At 43.7% G+C, this 23,022-nt stretch overlaps 1 protein-coding gene across 1 annotated transcript in view; it reads left to right on the forward strand.

The window, feature by feature from the left end:
* Positions 1–15,213: 15,213 nt before the first annotated feature.
* LOC121290433 (zona pellucida-like domain-containing protein 1) overlaps positions 15,214–23,022 on the forward strand; it is a 46,396-nt gene continuing 38,587 nt past the window's right edge. Inside the window, exon 1 of the mRNA XM_041210870.1 lies at positions 15,214–15,397. Within this exon, the coding sequence (XP_041066804.1) occupies positions 15,214–15,397 (184 nt within the window). The remainder of the gene's footprint in view (positions 15,398–23,022) is intronic.

Genomic DNA, 23,022 nt, shown 5'->3' on the forward strand with positions numbered 1-23,022 from the left:
TGGCTTAATGGATATGTTAATGAGTCCATGATGATATTAATGATGTAACTGTGACATCAGTAGTCTGATGACCGAGAGGCTCCAAGAGAGCTAGGTGCAGGGTAGTTTGTGTCCTGAATACCATGTGCTTATCCTGAGATCTTTGTAAATAGCATTTGTAAATAGTTTTTAAATAATAGTTGAAACTGAACCACAGCAACTAACTCAAGTCTGTCATAAGGAAGCAAAGCCTCATCAAGATTCAGTAAGACATGGAAGCATGGTATTAGTAAAACCTCACTAAAGTCCAGCATCGACACAACATCGAAATATGGTGGTAGCACTGGAGGCCCCAGTATTGAAAACTGTGACCACAGATTGGCGACCCACCAGAGATGACCAATGAACAAAGAAATTTGACTTTGCAACGACAAAGATCAGACCCAAAAAATACCGCGGTGAAGGGACAGTGAGACACACACGATGTTGATAGCCACTAAGCAGCCACTACCCCTTCCACAACCTTTCCAAAACATCAAGGGTCCGCAGTAAGGACAGTGATGGGAGCTCTGGAAGAGACAGTTCAAAAGGTACCAAACGGCTTCAGGTTTACGAGGGAAACCTCACAAACAGCAGTGGGAGCCATAGCTGATGATATTCTCACCCGACAAGGCATCGAGTAAGCCTCAGCATCATACAATGAAGTAATCCAGGCCTTTAAGAAATATTTCAGCTCCAAAAATAATTTGGTTATAGAAAGAGCAAAACTCAATCAGAGGAGCCAAAGACCAGGGAAGTCCATTGATTCCTTCATCCATGATCTACATCGGTTGGCAAGTACCTGTGGTTAAAGACCTTAAAACACAAATTGATTAGAGACTGCATTGTAATCGGCATCCTCAACAACATGCTGTTCAATTTGTTACAATCCAAAGAGAATCTGATCCTAGAAAAGGCTCAACAGATCGCCAGGCAGGTCAAGTTAAGATGCCAAAATCAGGTTGTAATTCATAGCAACGTTGAGGCTTAGGAGGGGTCAATCCAGTACATAGGCCCAAGGTCGGGAGCCCCATCCACTAAAAACCACAAGAAAAGCCCACCAAAACTACCTAAAGGACAGGGAGAATGCTTCCATCTATATTCAAGTGCTTCAGATATGGTGCCAACAGACAACACCGCCATGAAGATTGCCCAGCAGGGGGAGCTGGGTGCTTTCTCTTTGGCAGGTCTGGTCACTCAAAAGAGTTTTGTAAATCTAAAACAACATTCAAAGGAATAAAAGTAGAGAGCGTGTTCCCAACCATTTTGAAGTCCAAGAAATAAGAGATATACCTTTCCAATCTGATGATTTTCTAGGAGAAATTAAAGAAGTCGATAAACAGGGCTGGTCTGTGCAGTTGGAAGTTCAAGGCTTCAGAATGGAGTTTAAACTCAACACCGGAGCAGGGGTCTCTGTCTTAGCGTACAGATTGGACTGGCTTCCAAAATGGCTTAAAGAAGTCAAAATCCAACCATCTGATTTGAAGCTACAAGCATCCGGAGGCACAGATCTCCAAGTGAAGGGGTATTTTACCACCATCCTTAGTCATGAAGAAAAATAAATTAACAAGATCCTTTATATTTTACAGAACAAGCCAATTTCTCTGTTCAGCAGTTCATCGTGTTTAAGACTTGGGATGGAACTGTCCCATAATCGCACTAAGTGTGGTAGTGAGTGTGAAAAATGACTTTTTACCCACTGGCCACAATGGTGGTTTTTCATGTCGTATCATCCTCTTCCCGCCTCATGAATTATGCAGACACGAGAAACATGCCATCTCGCTGGCAGGCAGCCTCTGATTTGTCAGTCACACTGTGACCTCACTTCTTCCTCAATCCGGGCGCCATATTTAAACTGCAGTCGGCGCACAATTCTATCTGCTTGCAGCCCAGGATTGCTCCAGTGAAGACATGGCCTCAAAAGCCAAGAAGAGTGCAGCTTCTCGATTTAGTGGCACATCCCTGGAATGCCTTTTAGACGCCGTGGAGGCCTGTCATGATGTCCTCTATCCCCACTCTGGCCGCAGGAGGTCCATCAATCTAACTGCTCTGGCTTGGGAGGTAGTGGCAGATGTGGTCAGTGCCAATGTTGCACATAAGAGATTAGCCATCCAATGCAGAAAAAGGCTGAATGATCTCATCTGTGCCGCCAAAGTAAATCAATCATCTCATCACTCTGAAGTCACCCACTCACAAGCCCATCACACATTCACTGGCATCTCACTCACTGCCAACTCAAGAGACATCACCACACACTATCTCACACACACCTTCACATGTCCATCTGGTCTCTTCTCCTCTGGGGATCCCCTCCTCATTCCATCCATAACTCCACTCAGCACACACACACACCTGGCATCCATCTCATTTGACCTAGTACGTGCCTTGCTCACACTCTCTCCATCTGCCTTTATGCAGAACAAGATCACGCACAATCAATGACAGAGGTCCCAGACCAGGGTGAGTGCCAGACATCAAGGTCCTCACTCCATTCGAGAGTCGCACATTGGAACTGGCCAGAGAGGAATTGGACCGTTCCTACGGTGACAGTGAGGTCGGCGGCAAGCCATGTGAGGATGCTGCACCAGATCATCCCTCTGTCAACACTTATCTGAGTCCACTGTTCTGTGTGTAACGCGGCTGCCAAGCATGAATAATCTGTACTCTCTTTCCTAGACACATTTGCCACGTCACTCTCAGACAACCTTGACCCCAACCCCAGCGCCGAGGGCACATCAGGTGAGGACCCTGAGGGTAGCACCGTTGAAGACTCCACAATGTGCTCACCCAGTGCACTCCACCAGTGCAGTGACACACACCTCGGTGGGACCTAGGTGTAGAGCAACCTCGGAATTACGATCTGGTGAGCACAGCACACAACCTGTTCCACAGCAGGTGGAGGGAAGGATATTTGAGGTTGCAGATACTCGGAGGACTGCTGGAGGCAAGGAATCTGCTGAGTCAGATGATGAGCCTCTGGACTCAGTGTTCAATCAGCTGTTGCACTTGCAGAGATAATCACAGGAGCATCAGGAAGGGATGTCTGGTGCACTCCTCAGATTGCAAGAGACAATGGAGGAGTCTATTTGTCTTAAGTCCAAGGTGTTCGCGCCATCATGCCAATGCACCGAGGTCAACACTTGCAGGATGGTGGCCGCCATGGAGACCTTGGTCCAGGACATCTTTCCTGCACTGCTGTGCAATCTGAATTTCATTGCAGATGCCATAGTTGGCCTCCAACAGTGTCAACGTAAGAGGGGTGCAGGGCCGTTCAATCTCACTCCAGCTTCCCCTTCTTGTCAAGGAGTCAGCCAAGTACCATCAAGCACCCATAGAGAGGAGGACCAGCATCTCAACACCCCAGTGCCATCCACCCAGATGATTCCAGGAATAACTGGCCAATCCAAATCCCTTCCTCATCTCCATCTCCACAGGCTGAGGAGGATACATCTGGCCCAAAGCAGGATACCCAAAGCAGGCTGGGGGCCTCCAGCTCTCAGCCCTCCAGAGTACACCCGCCAAGGTCATCACAGACTGAGCACAGCAGTTAGCAGGCTGCCTCCACGTCCACTATGGATGTTGGGCGAACACCAAGACATAGCGGCAGGGTTAAGAAGATGTAGTTGCACAGCCTGGGCACACGTGTTAATCACTTGTACATAATGTTCACTATTGTAAATAAACTCCCAAGAATGTCTCCTTGTCTGTGGTTCCTTGTTATGATAAGCAGTGTTTGTGTCACCCAGATGTGAAACCTTGATTCCTGCACAAGATAAAGGCAAGTGTCTCAGTCCAGGGCCTCTTCCATGTGCAGTGTGTAACCTTCCGAGCAAAGTGATGGTCCAGTTTCACACTCACTGGACAAGTCAGTGATGCCTGCACCTCGATGGTGCTTGTCATTGCTGCCAGAATGTCGTGCGCAGGCGTCACAGATTCCATCATTCTCTCTGTGTGCTCTCAGCACCTTTGAGGTGAGGCTGGCTCCCCATCTCTTCAGCATCTGTGTCCGATGACAGCGTGGTCTTGAAGGGTACAGGTGATGTAGGCTGCCAAAACATGAGGAGCACTTAAAGTATCATGGCTGCATCTCCATGTTATGACCCTGATCAAAGAGCACAAGCGGGCTGCCTTCAGTTACATGGAGTCAAATGTTCTAAAGTACTGTTTACTGTGTGAAGCCATTCATATGTTTAAGTGTAATTGCGTTTTATTTGCTTTTCTTTATTCTTTTAATAAATGTTTACTTTACGAAAATCATCACAAGTAGTTGGGGACATCACTTCCTGATTTCCGAATGCTCCTCATACTATACAAATTGCAAAAACTGTTTTAGCAGCTGGTTTCAAGTTTCCTTCTGGGATTTGAGCATCTCAGCGTTTACCATCCACTGTGCCATAACAATTGTTCCTCTGCTGCAGACTGAGGCCACCGCACAGGTATCATCAGCCATGTTCTCTGTGGGTAACCCTTGTCCCTGAGGAGCCAACCCTGCAGCCACTGTGGACCCTGGAAGATGTCAGGGATCTGAGCCCTGCTGAGGATATAGGCATCGTGGACACTCCCTGGGAATCGTGCGCAGACCTGCAAAATGTGTTTGTCATGATCGCAGACCAGCTGAACATTCAGCGAGTGGAAGCCCTTGCCATTGACGTACTGGACTGCTTGTTGCCAAGGAGATGTAAGTGTCATGTGAGCACTGTCAATGGCACCCTGCACCTGCGGAAAATCAGAGATTGCTGCAAATCCCAGCACTCTTGCTTCCTGACTTGCAGATCTTGGTCGAAATGCATAAAGTTCTGTGCCTTCACAAAGATGGCGTCCGTGACCTCCTGGATAGCGGCTTGCAAGATGCCGCACAGGTCAGCTGTGAAGCCCTGGAAGAAGCCACTGGCACAAAAATTGAGCACCGCAGTCATTTTCACGAGCACTGACAATGGATGTCCTCCATGTTTGCTTGGTGCAAATCCTGCAGCAGATGGCATATGTAACTAACCAGTTCCCTAGACATGTGCAGACTTCGGAGACACTGGTTCCCAGTCATCTACAGGAATGACAAGCACCATCTATAGACCCTGGGTCTAGCGAGGCACCTACCAGTGACGGCTCACTGTGGATCTTCAACTGCATGCGCAAGAGGCCCTGCCACACCTTCATCTTGAGGGTGGTGCTCCTCTCATTGATGAGTCAGGTGCCTCCATTGCACTCTTCTCCTTCCTCTCTGGTCCCTGTAAGCGATGAGGCATACTGCTAGATCTCCAGGCTCCATGATCCTGATGTTCTCCTCCTGCAGGATCAAAGAGAGTGATGTGTATCCTTAGGACCCCTCTTGATTAAGTCTCTGGCACTGGCTGCATCTCAAGGCCCCTTTGCGCTTGCTAGAGAGTGCTGGCCACCACTTGGATGGCCAGTAAGTAGTGCACTCATTGGCTGTCCAAAACCCACCCCACTCTACTTGCCCGATTAGCAGCAGCTTTGGCCACTTGACCGCATGCTGTGCTCTCAGCTCAGGCGCAGGCATTCTCCTAACCCGCACTGCAAGGCTGCACTGTTAGCTTGAACCATGAGGGATACTGGTCCAAACCTGAATAAAGACATTGCAAGGGGCTGTGAGTGCCTCCACCAGTGACTGTGCCATGTCCACCTTTCACAAGGGGATTCTACAACTTGCCCAATCGTCCAATTATTCTCAAATCCCTAAAAAGCACTTTAATTTGCAGTCTATGCCCGAGGGGTGATAGGTTCTGGAGCATTTGGTGGCACATTCATGCTTTGCCTTGCTTGAGCGGGCAGAATTGCTTCAGAGGCCTGACTCCAAGCATGTCAATGCAGCTGCTGCTGAACAGTCTCAGCTGCGGAAGAATGCTCACTTTTGACAAGCTTTTCCAAATGCGTGGCCACTTCCCTCATGCTCCCCTCGCTGGTCCCACACACCCACCCGCTCCACGCCCCCCCAGCATGTGCTTGTGTACTTCCATCAGTCTGTGCAGCCTTGCCCCCCACACCCCAGGTCCAACCCGCACTGGAGCCCTTGCCCCGGCACAGCACTGAAAGCCAACAGGGAAAAAGTGACTTGACTGTACACCCCACCTCAAATGCGCGCCGCCTCTTCATTGATATCCTGTGGGTGATCCTCGCAAGCACTGCGGAAGGCTGTGTGCATTCACCTCCAAGTTCAGCTCACCAGGTGCATGCCTTTTAAAGGCAGTCGTAAATCACGCAAGTCTGAAGTCAAGCCGACATAGGCAGTAAATTTGATGTGGGGGATGATTCTGGTGTGCAAGCAGAATGATGAAATACAAATATATTAAAATTAAGTTTCCGCCTTGGATGGTGGGAAATGTAGCCCGCCATTGACGGGCGGAGCAGACAATCACAACATGGTTTCATGGTGGCGTAAAAACAATTTCTGGTCTTCTTGCCATGTTGTCCACTCATGCTGCCAAATACATCCGCCGCTAACAGATGCGCAAAATTCCGGCCTTCGTCTTATATAGAAGCTCAATGAAGTTTCAGTAGAGGACAATGAAGTAGCATTCATGGAGGCAGTTCCAAAGTTTGTTGTAGGACCAACAGACTTCGATTTAGCAACAGGACAGGAAGTTCATTCATTGTGAAGTGAGTCATTCTTTATTATAGAAGCACCATCCACTGGATCACAGGAAGAGACTTCATATCTTTTACCTCTTATTGCATTTGGGCTGGAAGGTGCAGAAATACAAAGCACTGATAAAATCGGTGACTATCTGCTAGGGGAGCTTCTAGACCTTGGTTGATTCTTTCCTGATAAACTTCATGAGAAGGAGGCCATTGCACAAGCAGTTGATCTGTTGATCTAGGGGTCCTAGATCTTGTTACACTCTTTGACTCCATTGCCAATCCAGATAAGGTCTCTGTGGTCTTTTCTAAGGAGTTAGTTGAAGAAGCTACTTTAAAGCTGATTTTGTCTCCTTGTCCCATTGAACTCACCAATGAGGTGATTTGTAAATTGCTGGCTGACTACAGTGAGTATCCAGGGAGAAAGAAATGCTTGATTCCATGAGAGCAAATGAAGAGCTTATTAGCTTGTGCGGCAATAATTTGCAGCCAACATTTGAATCTTATCAGCAAGTCATGTTTGCACCTAAATCATCTTTCAGTGCAGAATCAGAGGCCAAAACTACAGCGTTTCTGTAGCTGAAGAGTTCTATACAAGAATTGCATCTAGATCTAGGTCTAGAGAACCATTCTGTTGTTAAAGATGATGAAGTTTTACCTTCTTATGTTGACACCACCATCCAATTGTCTACAACAGTGCGGCCTCACACTGAAACAATGGCCATGTTACCACTGCCTACAGAAAGTGCAAATAGTACCCTAAGAGTAGTAGGGATGTCACATTTTCTTCATATCCTGCAATGTCTTCGGGATGTTCGTCATTCATCTTCTCTTCTTCCAGATTTATTCAAGTCTTGGGCATTGAATGATTCTTTTATCGTCCATGCAGCAGTGAATGATATAGCTGAGAAATTCTTTGTCGAAATTGAAAATGCTTCATCTTCTCAGACTTTTGCCAAGAGGGAACCAGAAGATCCCAGAGAAAATGTCAGCTCATCGTCTTCCAATTCAAGAGGGTGCAATTATCCATGTCCTGAAGTTTTCTCTCTTGAATCAGTCTTTCATTGAAGTGGTTTCACAGCCTTTACAGTCAAGTCGTTGTAAAGATCACAGCCCAGGTATCAGCAGTCATCAGAAGCTGCTATCCCACTCTGCCAATGTTTGTGCCTTTCAGGGAGAAGACAATGGAATGCATATGTCCGTAACGTCTTCCAAGAGAGCCGAGAATACTGTTAGAGATTGAAGCCCTTTGTGACAGTGACTTGGAGGAGTGGAAGGGTAGGAGTTGGATAGAATCTGTAACAGTACAGGAGGTTTACAGACATTGGAAAATGTAATGTAAATAGTTTAACAAAAGAATGTAATGGTTTGAGTTTATACTTGGGGTGAGATGCAGTGTAATGGTTTAATGGATATGTTAATGAGTCAGTGATGATATTAATGATGTAACTGTGACATCAGCAGTCAGATGACCACGAGACTCCAAGAGAGCTAAGCGCCAGATAGTCTGTGTCCTGAATACCATGTGTTTACATGGAGTTCTTTGTAAAACATTCTTAATAAATTGTTTGAAGTTGAACCGCACCGACCATTTCAAGTCTGTCATAAGGAAGCAAAGCCTCATCAAGTTTCAGTAAGATTAGAAAGCATGGTCTTAGTAAAACCTCACCAAAGCTCAAAACAACATCAACACAGAAATAAGTAACAGGGACAATATCAAACATTAGTGATTAATGTATAACTTCAGTGACTAATGTAAAATTCATAGCCAGAAGGATCAATTAGCTATGATGAAGAAAAGATATTTATGGAAGTGTGCTGTCAATAGAAGTGCTTTTCAAAGGATTCAAAAACAGGTAAAATCATAAAGTCTCTCTGAAGTAGGCAAACTGATCATAGAAACAGGCCATGCGGCTGCCTGTTCATTTCTGTGAGGGGGTGCAAGGGGATGTGGCTGCATGCTCAGTAGGTGTCCCAAATTCCAAGGTTAACCCGATTAAAACTTAAAGCTAGCCTGCATTTCTTAAAGGGGATGTGCACTCTGGCTGCAGCAGGTGCAAAAAGTGGCAGGGATTTTCTGAAAAGGAATAAACCGGAGTAATGGAAAAGCAGGCCTGAGAGAGAGCTCTGAGGTTCTTTCATGCAATACAGGGGGCCTGAGTGCAGGAGTTAGAAAGTAGGAGAATGGTCATCTTTCTGCAGAGGGTCAGGAAGCTCTCCATACTTATACAGTGAAGGCAGTGAAAGCAGATCACCACAGAAGTCAATGCCAGGAATCTAGCCCAGGAAACCTGGATACAGTATCGTAAAAAGTTCAATGGCCTCACACAAGTGGCCAGGATCAATGAATGTATCTTCAAATGCTATTCTCTAATAAACACAATACCAACATTACACACTGCTCATTGCACCACGCCCCATCATTCACCCATCAGTAATCTCTAGCAATCAGGCAAATGATTGACCCGGGTAGGAAATTAAGTGACAGGAGACAAGAGTGAGGATGCTAGGCAGCACTGTAATTGGCAGAATGTAACTAGTGGTGTCCTGCAAGTGCCTATGTTGGAGCCTCAGAAATTCACTGTAATTATTAATGACCTAGATGATGGAATAAGATACCACATATCCATATTTACTGATGACATTAAGTTAGGAAGCATTATAAGTGGTGCAGATGGAAATATAAAATTGCAAGGAGAAACTGATAGATTAAGTGAATGAGCAAAACTGTGCAAATGGATTCTGAAGAAGGCAAATATGAGGTCTTCATTTTGGATCAAAAAAAGGATACCGAACAGGATAGTTTCTAAATGTTGAATAGCTATAAACAGTGGAGGTCCAAAAAGACTTGGGGTTTGAGGTACACAGATCATTAAAATGTCATACAGCAGATAATCAAAATACTGGAATGTTAGCCTTAATCTAGAGAAATAGAATACAAGCATTGCAGGGCAGGGGAGGAGGGGGGTTGAAGTCAGGCTTCAGGTATGAAACACCCTGGTTAGCCTACACATGGGCCTGAATTTTTAGGTCAGTGGGCGAGCGCGATCGGCAGGCCTGGGAGCGGCCGGAAAACGGACTGCCAACTGCAATCGGCTCCGGACCGCAATTTCACATAGGCTGGCCAATTAACGGCCAGCCAGCATGAAACGCGTGCTGAGAGACTCAGCACTGCCATGGCAGGGGACGGGAAAAGGATGAATACTGACGTCAGTGTGGGCGTGGACGAGTACTGACAGAAAGCTCCCTGAAGACAGAGACTGCCTCAAGGAGCTGAAGACCTGAAAAGCATGAAATAAAGTTTTTAAAATCAGGAAAAAAAATGTGCAAGCATCACAATCAGCCACATGAACATATACATTATAAAAATGCTGTGCACAGAAATTTATATTTTATTTCATCATGGAAACCTCATCCCGCCTGTGGATGAGGTTTGAATTAAAATGCAAAGGCGGTCTGGCTAATTTGCCCATCCGCCAACCGTAAGGTTGGACAGGCAACATAAAATTAAAGGCAACTGTAACTTTAATTACCTTAATTGGCCTCTTAATTGTCGGCGACTTTTGTGAATGCCCGCCGACTGAAATATCGCACGCGATTTTGCATCCAAACAGGTTGGGTGTGCACCCGCCCACCCGCCAACCTAAAAATTCTGCCCATGGAAATTCTGAACGCTATAGCTAAGGAAGGGTATATGGCCGTGTCATGAAGCAGAACTTTCAAACAAGTGGTCACATGCAGTCTTACACATGCACTTTTTGTTTGTTGCCAAAAAATACTCTGCAGCGCTAATACTGGATTCTGTAAAATAAACTCAGTTTACTTAGATGACTATGTAAAATATCTCAGGACACTTGTAAATGGTTACTTTGCCTTTAGCTACCCATCACAATTTTGAAAATTCTGAACTGTTACTATTATCAATCAACTTCTTTAACAGTTTTACACAATCATAACCTTCCTTTCCACATTAGTGAACTCAAAAACAATTATTCACTGTCCCTACTAGAGTGTTACAACACACTGACAGGATCCATTCTTTCCAATCCTGTGCGTGCATGCATCCAAATGTCACATTGCCAAATGACACAAAATAAATTCAGTTCTTATGCATCATGAAAATACAAACATAGTATGAAGCAAAAGCACGTACAGCACACCTCTTACAAGACTCTTTCCTGTGGTTCTCTGACAGGAGAGACCCAGTTTTCTGATTGGTCTTACAAGTTGCCACTGAATTCATAGCTCTGCTTTGGCCAGCAATTGATGGTATTGCAGCTCACTCCCAAAACCCATGCTTACACATTCATAGCCGCTACAGGTTAATAGCCATACATCAATGCAAAGTGTTTACCAGTCTTTTAAAAAATTCCTACAGCCAGTAGTAAAGTTACAAAGCATGACTGATGAATAAGTGTGCATTCACAATCTTGCACTTGGCAGTTGCTTATTGTCATTGATATTGCAGAATTCACCCTGTAGCATAAACAGATTGAATTTGATATGGCAGCAGCAGTCAACGTTGTCACAAATTGCTTCCAGATAAAGCAGTTCTATCTTTAAACTCGAGTTTAATTACTTGATCAAGTAGTAACATTTTCAAGGCCACAGTTTTAAATTACTATCATTGCCATTGACAATTTGGCTACTTTTACTACTTAAAATTATCATCCTGACTTGGAAATATAGCCCCGTTCCTTGTCCCTGAGTCAAAATCCTGGAACACCCTTCCTAACAGCACTGTGGGTGTACCTACACCACATGGACTGCAGTGGTTCAAGAAGGCAGCTCACCACCACCTTCTCAAGGGCAACTAGGGATGGATAATAAATGCTGGCCCAGCCAGTGAAGCCCACATCCCGTGAATTAATTTAAAAAAATAAATAATGACATTGCCCTTTTAACAATTCTCAGGAAATTATGCACCATTTTCCTATAAGAACATGGAGCAAGGGTGAATTTCTTAGCTATTTTCAGTATATTAACGAGAGTCAGTGACAGTACAAACTCTTTCAAGATGGTATGACCAATATTTCTGAGTGGCTTTGTGGTATCCATACCCAGGGCTTTGTTCTTCCTGCCTTCCATGTCCTCCAGAAGGACTTGGCAGTTTTATGGGGCAAGTTGCACACTCTCCATTCTGACTTGACACCATCCCCAATGCTCTCTATGTTGCTTGAGTGTTCTTAATTCTATCCACGCATAATAAAATCATTCACAAGACATGTGAAATTATTAGAGGGAAGTGAAAGAGCAACTAACTTCCTGTCTTACCTGATTGTCCACCAGTTTGTTACTAGAAATGTGCCTTTTTCCCAGGATTCTCATCCTGGTAGTTCAGCTGCTTACATGGATTTTGCACCAATACCTGCACCAGTGGCTACATGATGACCAGACCCAGGAAAATCCTACATAAATTCCTTTAGGGGCTACAGATGGACACAAAGTTTTTCCTTCAACAGCCAACATAGAGGAAATTCCAATCCATGAATTTTGTGTATTGATTAAAGTACTCACTCTCTAGCTGCTTCATCATCATACGTTGCAATCTCTTCTCTTTTCAAAAATTGAATTAATCTTTGATACATTACTATTGTCTACTTTATTAACCTTCTTTGGCCATTTTCCTATTCCAGAAATATACCAAGCTATTACTTACAGTGCTTCAGCATGGTGAAGCAACAAACATCTTTATTTTCTATCCTGTCCGTGCGATGGTCCCTATCATAATGTTATCTGATTGATACTGGAATTAATTCAGCTCTTCTGCAGGAAGCGAATGTTAGATAACAGGCAACCTTCATACTAATGTTATGTGACAGATATGCTTATCAACTTCTGAACTAACCAATTAGGCACAAGGCCCACAAAAATCAAGGTCAAGTAACCAAAATCAGGGACACTTCTATTTGGTTTGAATCATAACTCCAGAGCTGCAGTATAGAATGAGCAATGAAATTAGCTGGAAGGTGTGACTAAGCATTAGGTTGGATGGTTATCAGCGGGTAGTACAAAAGCAGTCACTGCAAAGTCTTGAAAAAATAGGCGAGTTCTTAAAATTATAAAAAAAAAGGAGACAAGAATCCACAGAGTAGGAATCGTGGCGCTTTTGCTAAGACTGTTAAGAATTCCCCTTACAAACCCCACAACTGACCCTGGCAGATATTCCAGGATTTATGGGAGATTCTCTCATTCTCACTAGAATTCGCTTGCAAATCAAATCATTCAAAACCTGCTGAATGACCTCATATGGGTGCTGTCAACGATATCCTGGAGGTTTGAAAATCCTGCCACTTATTGAAAAACAACTTGGACGCAAAAATGGCTATCAGCTGCCTGAAATTTGGCTGCAGGTTCTCTTAGAAAATATTGACCAATCAGAGCCTCTGAAGGCATTGCTCCTCAGATTTATTAATGATCAATATTCTCAGTTGGAAGGGAAACAGTAGGTAGGAGATCTTTTCCTGCAACAATGTTCACACTTCTCTGGCATTCCTCATCCTTCTTAATCTGCCTTCAGCCTTTGACAGGGTTAACCACGAAATTCCGTTCCAACACCTCTGTCATCCAGCTGAGTGGGACTGCATTCATCTGGTTACATCCTTAACTATCTAGTTACTTCCAGTGGTTTCTCTTTCCATTTCAGGTGTTCCCCCAAGGATCTATCCCTGGTCCCCTCCAATTCCTCATCTCTACTACCTCTCGGTGACATCATTCAAAATCACAATATCAGCTTTCACATTTACATGATTGACACCCAACTCTACCTCACCAGCTATTTTGATCACTCCACTGTCTCTTAATTATGCGACATCCAGTATTGAAGAAACAGAAATTTCGTCCAGCTAAATATTAGGAAGCTAGAAACAATTGTCTTCAGTCTCTGTCACAAATCCCATTCATTGACTACCTGACTGCACTCCTAATCCTGGCAACAATCTGAGATTGAATCAGACCGTTCTTAATCTTGGTGGAATATTTGATTCCAAGAAGAGCTTCCTACTACATACCCACACCAAAACCGCCTGTTTCCACCTCCACCCTTGCTGTAGTATAATGGTTTAATAAAATAGCTATGCTAATAAATGATGTAGACGATGGTGTATCAGTGACATCAGCAGTCATGTACTAGATTTTCAAGAGGGAGAGGATGGAACTCTGGACTTACTCTGTAACCTATCTTATATATACTGTTAATAGACCAGTTTAAAGCAAGTACCAGACTAATACTACAGCCTGCCTAGGGAAGATCGGTCACACATACCAGAAGCCAGCAAACATGCATGAGTAAACAGAGCAAAGTGGCAGTCCAAAAGACTTGCCACAGCTCATCTGTTGCTGAAGCCCTCATTCATTCCTATGCTACCTCTGGACTTGACTATTCCAACACACTCCTGTCTAGCTCCTTAGTTATACCCTACACAAACTTGAGTTCATTCAAAACTCTGCTGTGCATGACCAACTCTCATTAAGTCCTGCCCACCCATCCATACATAACATAAAATAACATAATAACTATATAAGTACAGGTTGTTGTTGTTGGTTGTTCCCTTCTTCGAGTAGCACATGTACCAGTGAGACAAACATTGTACTGGGGCGAATGGTGCAATCTGAAAATCATGTGTAGCTCTCCAGCTCAGACAAATGGGCAAGATTTTCTGGTCCCACCAATGGCTGGCTGCTCTCCAAATTTTCCTGCCCTGCACGCAATGTTGCCCACCAATGCGGGACTGGGAAATCCCAGCCAGTGAGGGGGGAAGTTTTTCCAGGCCATTGAAATTGGAAGTGGGGGGTGCAGGGTGGTAGCTGAGAAAATTTAGGAAAGAAGGCATCAGGGTAGTATCCTGATGTCCTCCTACCTTCTGCCAGTTTTCTCAGGGGCGAGTTGTGTGACTTTTCTGCAACCCTCACGGTAGCAAAGGAAAGCCAATTGAAATATTTAAGTCGCCTCTTCCAATGACAATGGCTCTTTACCAACAGTGCACAAAGTCAGACATCTGGAACTCAAGGACGTACATAGGGAAGTGCAAAACGAGAAAGGAACACACAATCAGTTCTCTAAAGGGGGAAAGTGACAAGCTTGAGGTCAGACATAGGCAAAGGCTTGTCATTATAGGAGTAGCTCATTGAGGCTGCTGTTACTGATCCTATTGGAGGTGAAGAAATTGCTGCCCGCTCCTGTGGCATAATTTCACAACTCGATGGGATTTCAGACCCTTGTATCTTCAAGCCAGCACAGAGACATGGGTTCCACCTGTCCTGAGGTCAGGTGAATCACTGAGGAGGATTCTGTCAGTCATGCCCAGAGGGCAGGATTCTCTCAGGTTCACAGGTGATATGCTATACCCATCATGCCATCATGGCACTGTCAGACCAGCCAAGTGTATTTGTAAATAGGAAGGGGTTCTGCTTCTTCATCGTGCAGCTGGCCCATTGCTAAATTATCTCACAAGTGTGTGAAAGGCTCCCAGGGTGCTGCCATGATGTATTCATTCTGAGGCAGTCTCAGGGGCTTCAACTCTTCAGCCCACCAGGTCAAATATTGAGCAGACTTGCTTAAAATATAGGTCTGGTGCCTTGACGCTGGAGATGCTCTCCAATATGGCCCTTAAGGATCTCACCCTTGGTAGTGTGCTGCCCTCTGCACAACTTGGCACTACTTCCTCCTCAGAGGATGAAGAGGAAGATGATGATTATGCAGCAAAGCATGCCCATCCAGAGGACCCAATGATGCCTGTGCCCAGAGAAACCCCAGAACGTCCTGATGCAGACAAGATTCATCTGAGTGAGGATTGTGCAGTACCGCACTCTTGGAACCTGGGCACCTGTAGCTGCAGTTAAGACCTCATCCCAACATTTAGATCTCCTTGTCTCAAGTAAAGCTACAATGCTGTCACTCCCACTCTAACACTGTGACCCATCACATTCATTGAGCTTACATCCATTGAGCTCCTAATGGTCAACATGCAATGGAGCACTGAGAACTATATGACACTTAACAGGGGCCCAAGATAACCAACTTCATTGCAATTAATATACTTAGCGTGACAGTGACATTAAAGAAGACATCTAAGTAAATCCCATTGTGCAACTAAATCCTGTTTCTGCGTTCTCTTCCTCGTACATCTACTTGCTGCTGGAGCAGATGTGGAGGCAGCCTGCTCATGCAAATGAGATACTCATGGCATGCTTCCTCTAGGTTGCAGTGCCCATAAGGACCCCGCCATAGACTGCCCCACCTGCATCTGTGTAAAGCTGGCCTCTATAATGGGAAATGACGTAGTGTTTATGGCTCAGTCAAAGGTGCTGAGGAAGCGACTGGAAATCATTGCCATCATCCCTACCTTCTTCAGCCCTTTCAGGAACCCCCAGTACTTAGCTGCATTTCCATGTAGTTCTGAGCCATCACTGTCACTGACCAATTAATACCACTCAAGATTACTGACATACTGTGGAAGCTGTAGCACTGGTCCTGCATCCAATCATTAGCCTGCACAGATGATTCTTCATGGCAATGGCCACTCTTTCAATGGAGGAGGTCATGCGCTCATTTGCCTGAAACATTACAGCACTCATGGCATGGATGGACTCCTCCATCTTCTCCACAATAATTTCCTCAAGAAACTCTGTCTTTGCTGATTCACAAGCATGTGCTTTGCATAACAGCCCCAAGGCTCAGCATTTCTGTCCAGCTGAGCATGGCTGGAGCTGTTCTTCATCTTCCAATGGAGACTCCCCACAATTAGCACTGGCTCCAACACCTGCTCCTGCTCCTGCTCACATATAAAGTTATCCTCATCTTGTGCCATCCATTCTATACACGACTGAGGTTCCACAAAGGTGAGGCTATCTGCACTGGTCGGGGGTGTGCATGACTCATGTGATGGTGCTACCTCAGAATGCTGATCTTCCTCTGAGGTCTGTGCTGCCTCCACATACCACACCTGCAATGGCCTTTGGGAGAAATAAGACCTCAGTAAGTGAAGCATATAAGAAACAGTAGTTTCACAGCCTCACATGTTGCTGAGCTTGAAGTGTAAACTCATGGATACAACTGCACAACTGATGAAGCTACTCAGATCCAATTGCATGATTAACACATGATCCTTTCATTTGTTCTCTGTTGCGCTGCATTGCCCCTTCAGTGATGGCTTGGTGTGCTGCCATCCTGCCAGTTTCCATGGTCTCCACTTCCACTGGCATCATGATTGCCAGTAACGGGAATTCACCATCCCACTCACCGACCCCCACCCAAGCCCCAGTTTGCCTCATCTCCCAGGTGCTATGCACTTCCCTCTCCTGCAATGAGAACAAGAAGACCATTAGAAAAATTAGGGACACAATGTGCAATTGTAAGACAGTGACATCTGACGAAATTCACAATGGAATCAGACACTCAAAGTCCTTACTTTAAAGCTGAGTTTGAGTGAGTGTGAGTACTGTCTGCGAATATATAGGGTGATGAAGACTGTGAAACAATCCTCTGTGTTGCTGGCAACAGTGTGCCTTTCTGTGCAGAGGACTGCTATGGAGACAAGAGATTCATGGCTGCCAGCTGAGAGTTGCAGGACACTCACCTTGCCAGCCCCCAGGAGGTTATTGACGCAGTTTTGCACTATTTCCAGCTCCTTCTTGCTCATCACACAGCAGCTGCCAACCTCCTCAGCGATCTCCAGCCCTGCCCGATTAGTCATGCTGGTCCTCCTCCGGAAACAGCAACTACCTCCGTGACCCCGCCTCCTCCAACGTAACCTCCAGGAAGGCATCAGTGAAATGTAGTGCAGCCACTTCCCCGTCTCACTTCTATATCTTGCATAAGTCACATGTCCAAATCAATGCAGCATTAACTTCAATGCAGCCACTGTAAAGAGCTTTAACCTTTTTGTGCTCATTCTTACATCACAGTTTGTCATCCCACCTGCCATTCTGAATTGAATGGTGATCCCAGTGGTGGGTTTTTAAATTGCCACCTTCCAGAAGATTGAAGTGGAAGGCCCGCCACTCGCACTTCCAGGTTTCCAACCTGGATATGACCCACTACTCATGCAAAAACTAAGACAGCAAGATTTCACCCAATGTAAAATATTTTTTTGTCTCCTGCCCAAAATCTGAAATCCAATTTGCAGTCTCCCCTTTAAAATATTCTGATTTCAAATATGTTTGCCCTGAGTGCTTTAGCCAATTGATCTGTAGCCAATGTTAGGAGAGGATTGGCCCTTTCCTTATGATAGCCAGCTCTTGAGAGGAGCCACAACTAAGTGCATCTCTGTAGTTTTCACCTGGTCATCTTGGTGTCATTTTCTATGAGATTCTTGCATGGTGCTCTCAGGAGGAAGGCTCAATACCGTTGTCTTAAGAATCAGCAGCCTCAGCAAATTGAACTCCAACCATTGAAATTCTACCATGGCTTGGACTTCTGACTCATCTCCTGTTCAGCCTAACTGGTCAAATGGCAGCTATCAGATCTGCATGTCCTCATAAATAGCAATCTGTATCCCAACCTATAGGATCAGAAAGCCAGTGCACATGGTACTGTCTACTCTCTTCCCGATTGACATCAAGACAATAGTCTCTCCTTCTTTGGGGGGGGAAGAGACTTTGACGGTTCATGGGCTACTTCTGAGCTCTTGGGAAGGCAGTGAGGTTGGTGTTCATGGGGATGCTTGTTGCAGATTCCACTGCAGTTGCTACAGATTCAGTTGTTTCCTCCAGTAAATCAATAGCTTCCTTGATGTTCCACAAGTGAGAGCTGTGGACTCCAGGCTAATAACTGTCAGTTGTCACATACCCTTGAATACTGAACTCAGAATCAGCACACAGTACAATGTTCTTTGAGCACCCTTTGCAAGCAACTACCCATAAGACAGTAGCATTATGGTTATGTTACTGGACTAGCAATCCAGAGGCCTGAACGAAGAAGGTACGAGTTCAAATTCCACAATGACAGCTGGGGAATTTAAATTCAACTAAATAAATCTGGAAAAAAATGATACAATAACGGTGACTAACGGATTGTTGTAAGAACTCTCTGTTTCATCTCCTTAGGAACTTTCATTTATAAGTGACTCTAAACCCACAGCAATGTGGTCGATTCTTAACTGCCCTCTGAATTAGCCTAGCAAGCCACTCAGATATCAAGAAGGCAGCTCACCACCACCTTCTCCTCAGTCTCCATTGGGAAGGTGACACATCCTCACCCACTCCCATCCTCCTGCATCCTTGTGTCCTGTGAATCACCCAGTGTCACATTCTCACTGACAACATCTAATTCCTCTCATTGTGAAAGTATCTGAACTGATTCATGGTTTACACAGTGGGTGCAGCACATTTTGGCAAACATGCAACAGAATCTTGTTCCTAGGCTCATCCTCATCCATATCCCTATCCTCAATGTCCTCTTCCTTCACATTACAATCATGATCATTTTCATCATCACTCCAGTCCACAAGAATTTACTTCCTTCCTACTCCTCATCCCCATCATCATCACTATCATCTTCCTCCTTGACATGATTCTCTGACCCCTGTTACAGATGGGGAGAGATGTGGAATAACTTTCCCCCATTTTTTCTCACCTCTCTGATGACCGCAACAAGATGTATTTTTGAGGAGTGCTTTAACCTCTTTGAGTGCTGTGACTTTAAAGAACAGACATGAAAAGACTTTATTTTAAGTTTAACTCAAAATAAAGAATAAACATTTTTCACATCTGAAATGTAAATGCAACAACACACACTCCTCAAACACAGACACTCACACACAAGAAAAGCTAATTTCTAAAGATGTAACATGCACTTAGATTACTGGCATAAAAAAAGAAACAGGTCACTTGTCTACACAGTGCTTAAGACGGTGGTTAAAACATTGCAGCCCTGAAGGATTCTCTCTTGATTCACTGGAGACAATGGAAGTCTAAGGTTTTTGGCCTGTTTCAAGCCAAATTATGGATGAGCTCCTGTAGTGAAGAAGTATAATCTTGCAGTTAAACTGAATAAGCTCCTCTTCTCTTCCTCATGTGATTGTTGGACAAGGTCATCCCTTGTCCTGGGAGAGAGATGACTTCCTTCTAGCCTTTGTTCCCAGACTGACCTGCTGGGCTACCCTTGTGGGTTAATAAGGTATTATCTCTGTCTCCAGATAGTTTCAGTTGTGTGATGACAGTATCAATGTATTCCATTGTCTACACAATGGATTAAAATCAATGTAATTGGTAAACAATGGGGGAATACATGGGTTTGATGTCCCATCAACATTCTGGCTATTTTCCTCCTGAATGACATTACTTGAAATCCCATCCTCATGGGGCTGGCAGGTCAAACAGCCATTGTTATTTTAAATCTCTTCCATTGAAATGGTGAGGTGTAGTCAGTCAGCACCTGAGAAGTCCATTTGCATTTTGATAACTTCCCAGGGATATATTCAGACATATCTGTCTCTGTCTGTACAGAAACCACAAAAAGAAGTCAACTTACTCTCCGGAGCCCAGTTTTGTGAAGGTACAGTATCAAGGCCCCATGTTGCTTTTTAAAAAGTAATGTCCATCTTACAATAAGCTTTACAGGCACGTGATGTGACCATAACACATCCCTCACCACCACCTCCCACCCTGCCTCCCCCACCCCCCCAGCACCCCACCTACCTCCATTGTTTGCTGGGGGGAAAAGAATAGAGGGTTCAAATTAAGAGCATAACCACCTTGAATATTTTCTGAATGTATCCTTGAGTTGTGAACATGGCTTGGCAAGACAACATTTATTGTTCATCTCTAGTTGCCCTTGAGAGGTAGTGATGGGCAGTGTTTCCTCTCATTTTTATTCAACCATTACCATCTTCTGCTTATTAATATTTCCCCATTACCCATTCACCTATTGATTCACTGACCAAGAATCATGTTTGAGCTGTCAGCAACAGATAGACCAGTGAACACTGTCACTGGGATTAAGGCTGGTTTGGTGCTGTGAGCGAGAGTCAGATCAGAACGCCATGTAAAACAGGCTTTGCAAAATTTTTGTTGAACTATTCTGACCAGAATTTACTACAATATGCCTGGATTAACAAAATGTTCACCAATTATACCTGTCAAATGGATACTTGGGTGTTTGGGAAGTTTGAAATGACCGTTTTAAACATTCATTCCAATCTCATCTCTTGTGATTCAATTTTCAAATTTCGACAGGATGAAACCCCCAAAGTAAAATTGGGACCACCTGCCAATATGGTCAGTGGCTATTAAACACAGACAAAAAAATGAAAAAGAGATAAATGTAATCCATATTGCTTAGATCAATTGATTTGTAAATGGAACAAATATTTTGGCTTTCAACTGGTTTCACAATAGCTGTGAACATTATACCTGTGTGAGGATACAAGTTCCTTATTTAGTTTTGAAATTTTGCCTCAGGCGAGTTGTGTACTATAATAAAGAAAAGTCAGACTTTTTTATTTTAAAATTTACATCTGAAAAGTATGCCACATTGTGACATCAAAGCTATCCAATCAGCAACAAGAAAAGCACTATAAAAGCGCAGGAGCAATGGAATGCTAAATACATGTACAAATCAGCAACACTATACAAGAGGCAAAGAATCATTATATACTGGATTGTTTCATTCTGGTAAGTTTTACATTAATATTACCTATTGATTTATTCATTAAATATGTTATGTAATAAAAACAAAAAAACTGCGGATGCTGGAAATCCAAAACAAAAACAGAATTACCTGGAAAAACTCAGCAGGTCTGGCAGCATCGGCGGAGAAGAAAAGAGTTGACGTTTCGAGTCCTCATGACCCTTCGACAGAACAGGGTCTGTCGAAGGGTCATGAGGACTCGAAACGTCAACTCTTTTCTTCTCCGCCGATGCTGCCAAATATGTTATGTACTCTATCTATTGACTTCTCCAGATATATATTGATTTATTTAGGTGTCTTCCACACAATCTAAATGCTCATTTATAATCTATTCACATCATGACTATTTATTGATTTATTTCGAATCAATATTTTGAAATATTTTACTTAGTATCTTGAAAAAAATTAACCTGTATAATATGTAAGAATATTGTAAATGTAAAGAATAGTAAGAGTATTGTGCAAAAAGGTCAGTATGCTTCTTAGTGCAATGCATCTGGGAAGTATGTTCAACTTTTTAAACTGGGGAATAATTCTATAACATTGTACAACTCTGGATTAACTCTGAAGGTTCCTTTTGTTTAGTTCCATTCTCATTGTGGTCATTGTGTAGTTCTCCAGGTTAAGTAGAAGTTGGGCTTGAAAAGAACTTTAGCAAAGTAATTTTCAAAGAAAATGCTGCAATTAAACACAATCAAGAAAAACTGGTAAATTTGTCCATATTTAAACATTTAAATATTAAAATTTCTGTAAAGTGTTAAGATAGCTCAGCAAATGTATGCGATGGGTAACAGAACCATCCAGACAAGCAAGTTTCCACAATAGACTCCTTATGTGCACTAAGTTAACTGATCTCAATTAGCGCAGCAGCAGGGGCTACAGTTGGCCTCCCAACACAGAATTAGGAATGACAACATCAGGCAAAAGTTCCTCCTTCTGGAACTCTAGCTGATGAACATGTATGACATGGAGTAAGGACAGGATAGATTCAGCATGCTGCCACTGCAGTCAAATAGTGCAGTGGCATTTACTATTTGACTTCATGTATGAAGAATGGTCCTTGGACAAGGTATCAGACTGCATTATGGAACTTCATCCAAAGAAGCAGGCAACGTCTTCAGCGATGAAGAGGGACAAGGAAAAAAATATTGGGAAAATACTCCAAAGCAGTAAATAAGCTGCAAAAAAAATTCACTGTTCAAAATGTGTTGCGTCAAATTTGCTGATCTCAGTTGAGGCAGCAATTGGATTGTTAAGCTTCAAAGCCATGATCTTGGGAAAGAAATAGTTAGCCAGGGTTGCCATATTTAATTGCTATGTGATGACTGGAAAGTGTATGTGAGTGTTAACGTCAAGTGAGAACAGATTCGGGTTCAGCTGTGATCTCCACTGTCCAAAAACCTGCTGAAATTTGCTGTCTGGGCTCAGTCATGAAGGATGAGGACTGTTAGGCACCATGGAAACATAAGCCAATATTTTCAGAAAAATGGAGTGGAAAAGAGGAAAGGAAATTTTAAAAAAATATTTAAAATCAAGTCCCAAATTCAGGCTAGATAGTTTTGACAAAACTTGGACATTTATAATATTTCTATTACTTCTCCCAATACTCGTATGAGTTTACAAATGTCTAGCTAAAAATACATAGTTACACAATTTTATTGATATCTGTTTGTGCAATGATTTATCCAGGTGAAGTTATATTATTCTAGGGATGTATGCATTGAATGAAATGTAAGAATGCAAGTTGCACCAATGCCTATTGTTAATGTTTACTTTTGTTG

The sequence above is a fragment of the Carcharodon carcharias genome, chromosome 18 (assembly GCF_017639515.1).
Source record: "Carcharodon carcharias isolate sCarCar2 chromosome 18, sCarCar2.pri, whole genome shotgun sequence".
NCBI lineage: Eukaryota > Metazoa > Chordata > Chondrichthyes > Lamniformes > Lamnidae > Carcharodon > Carcharodon carcharias.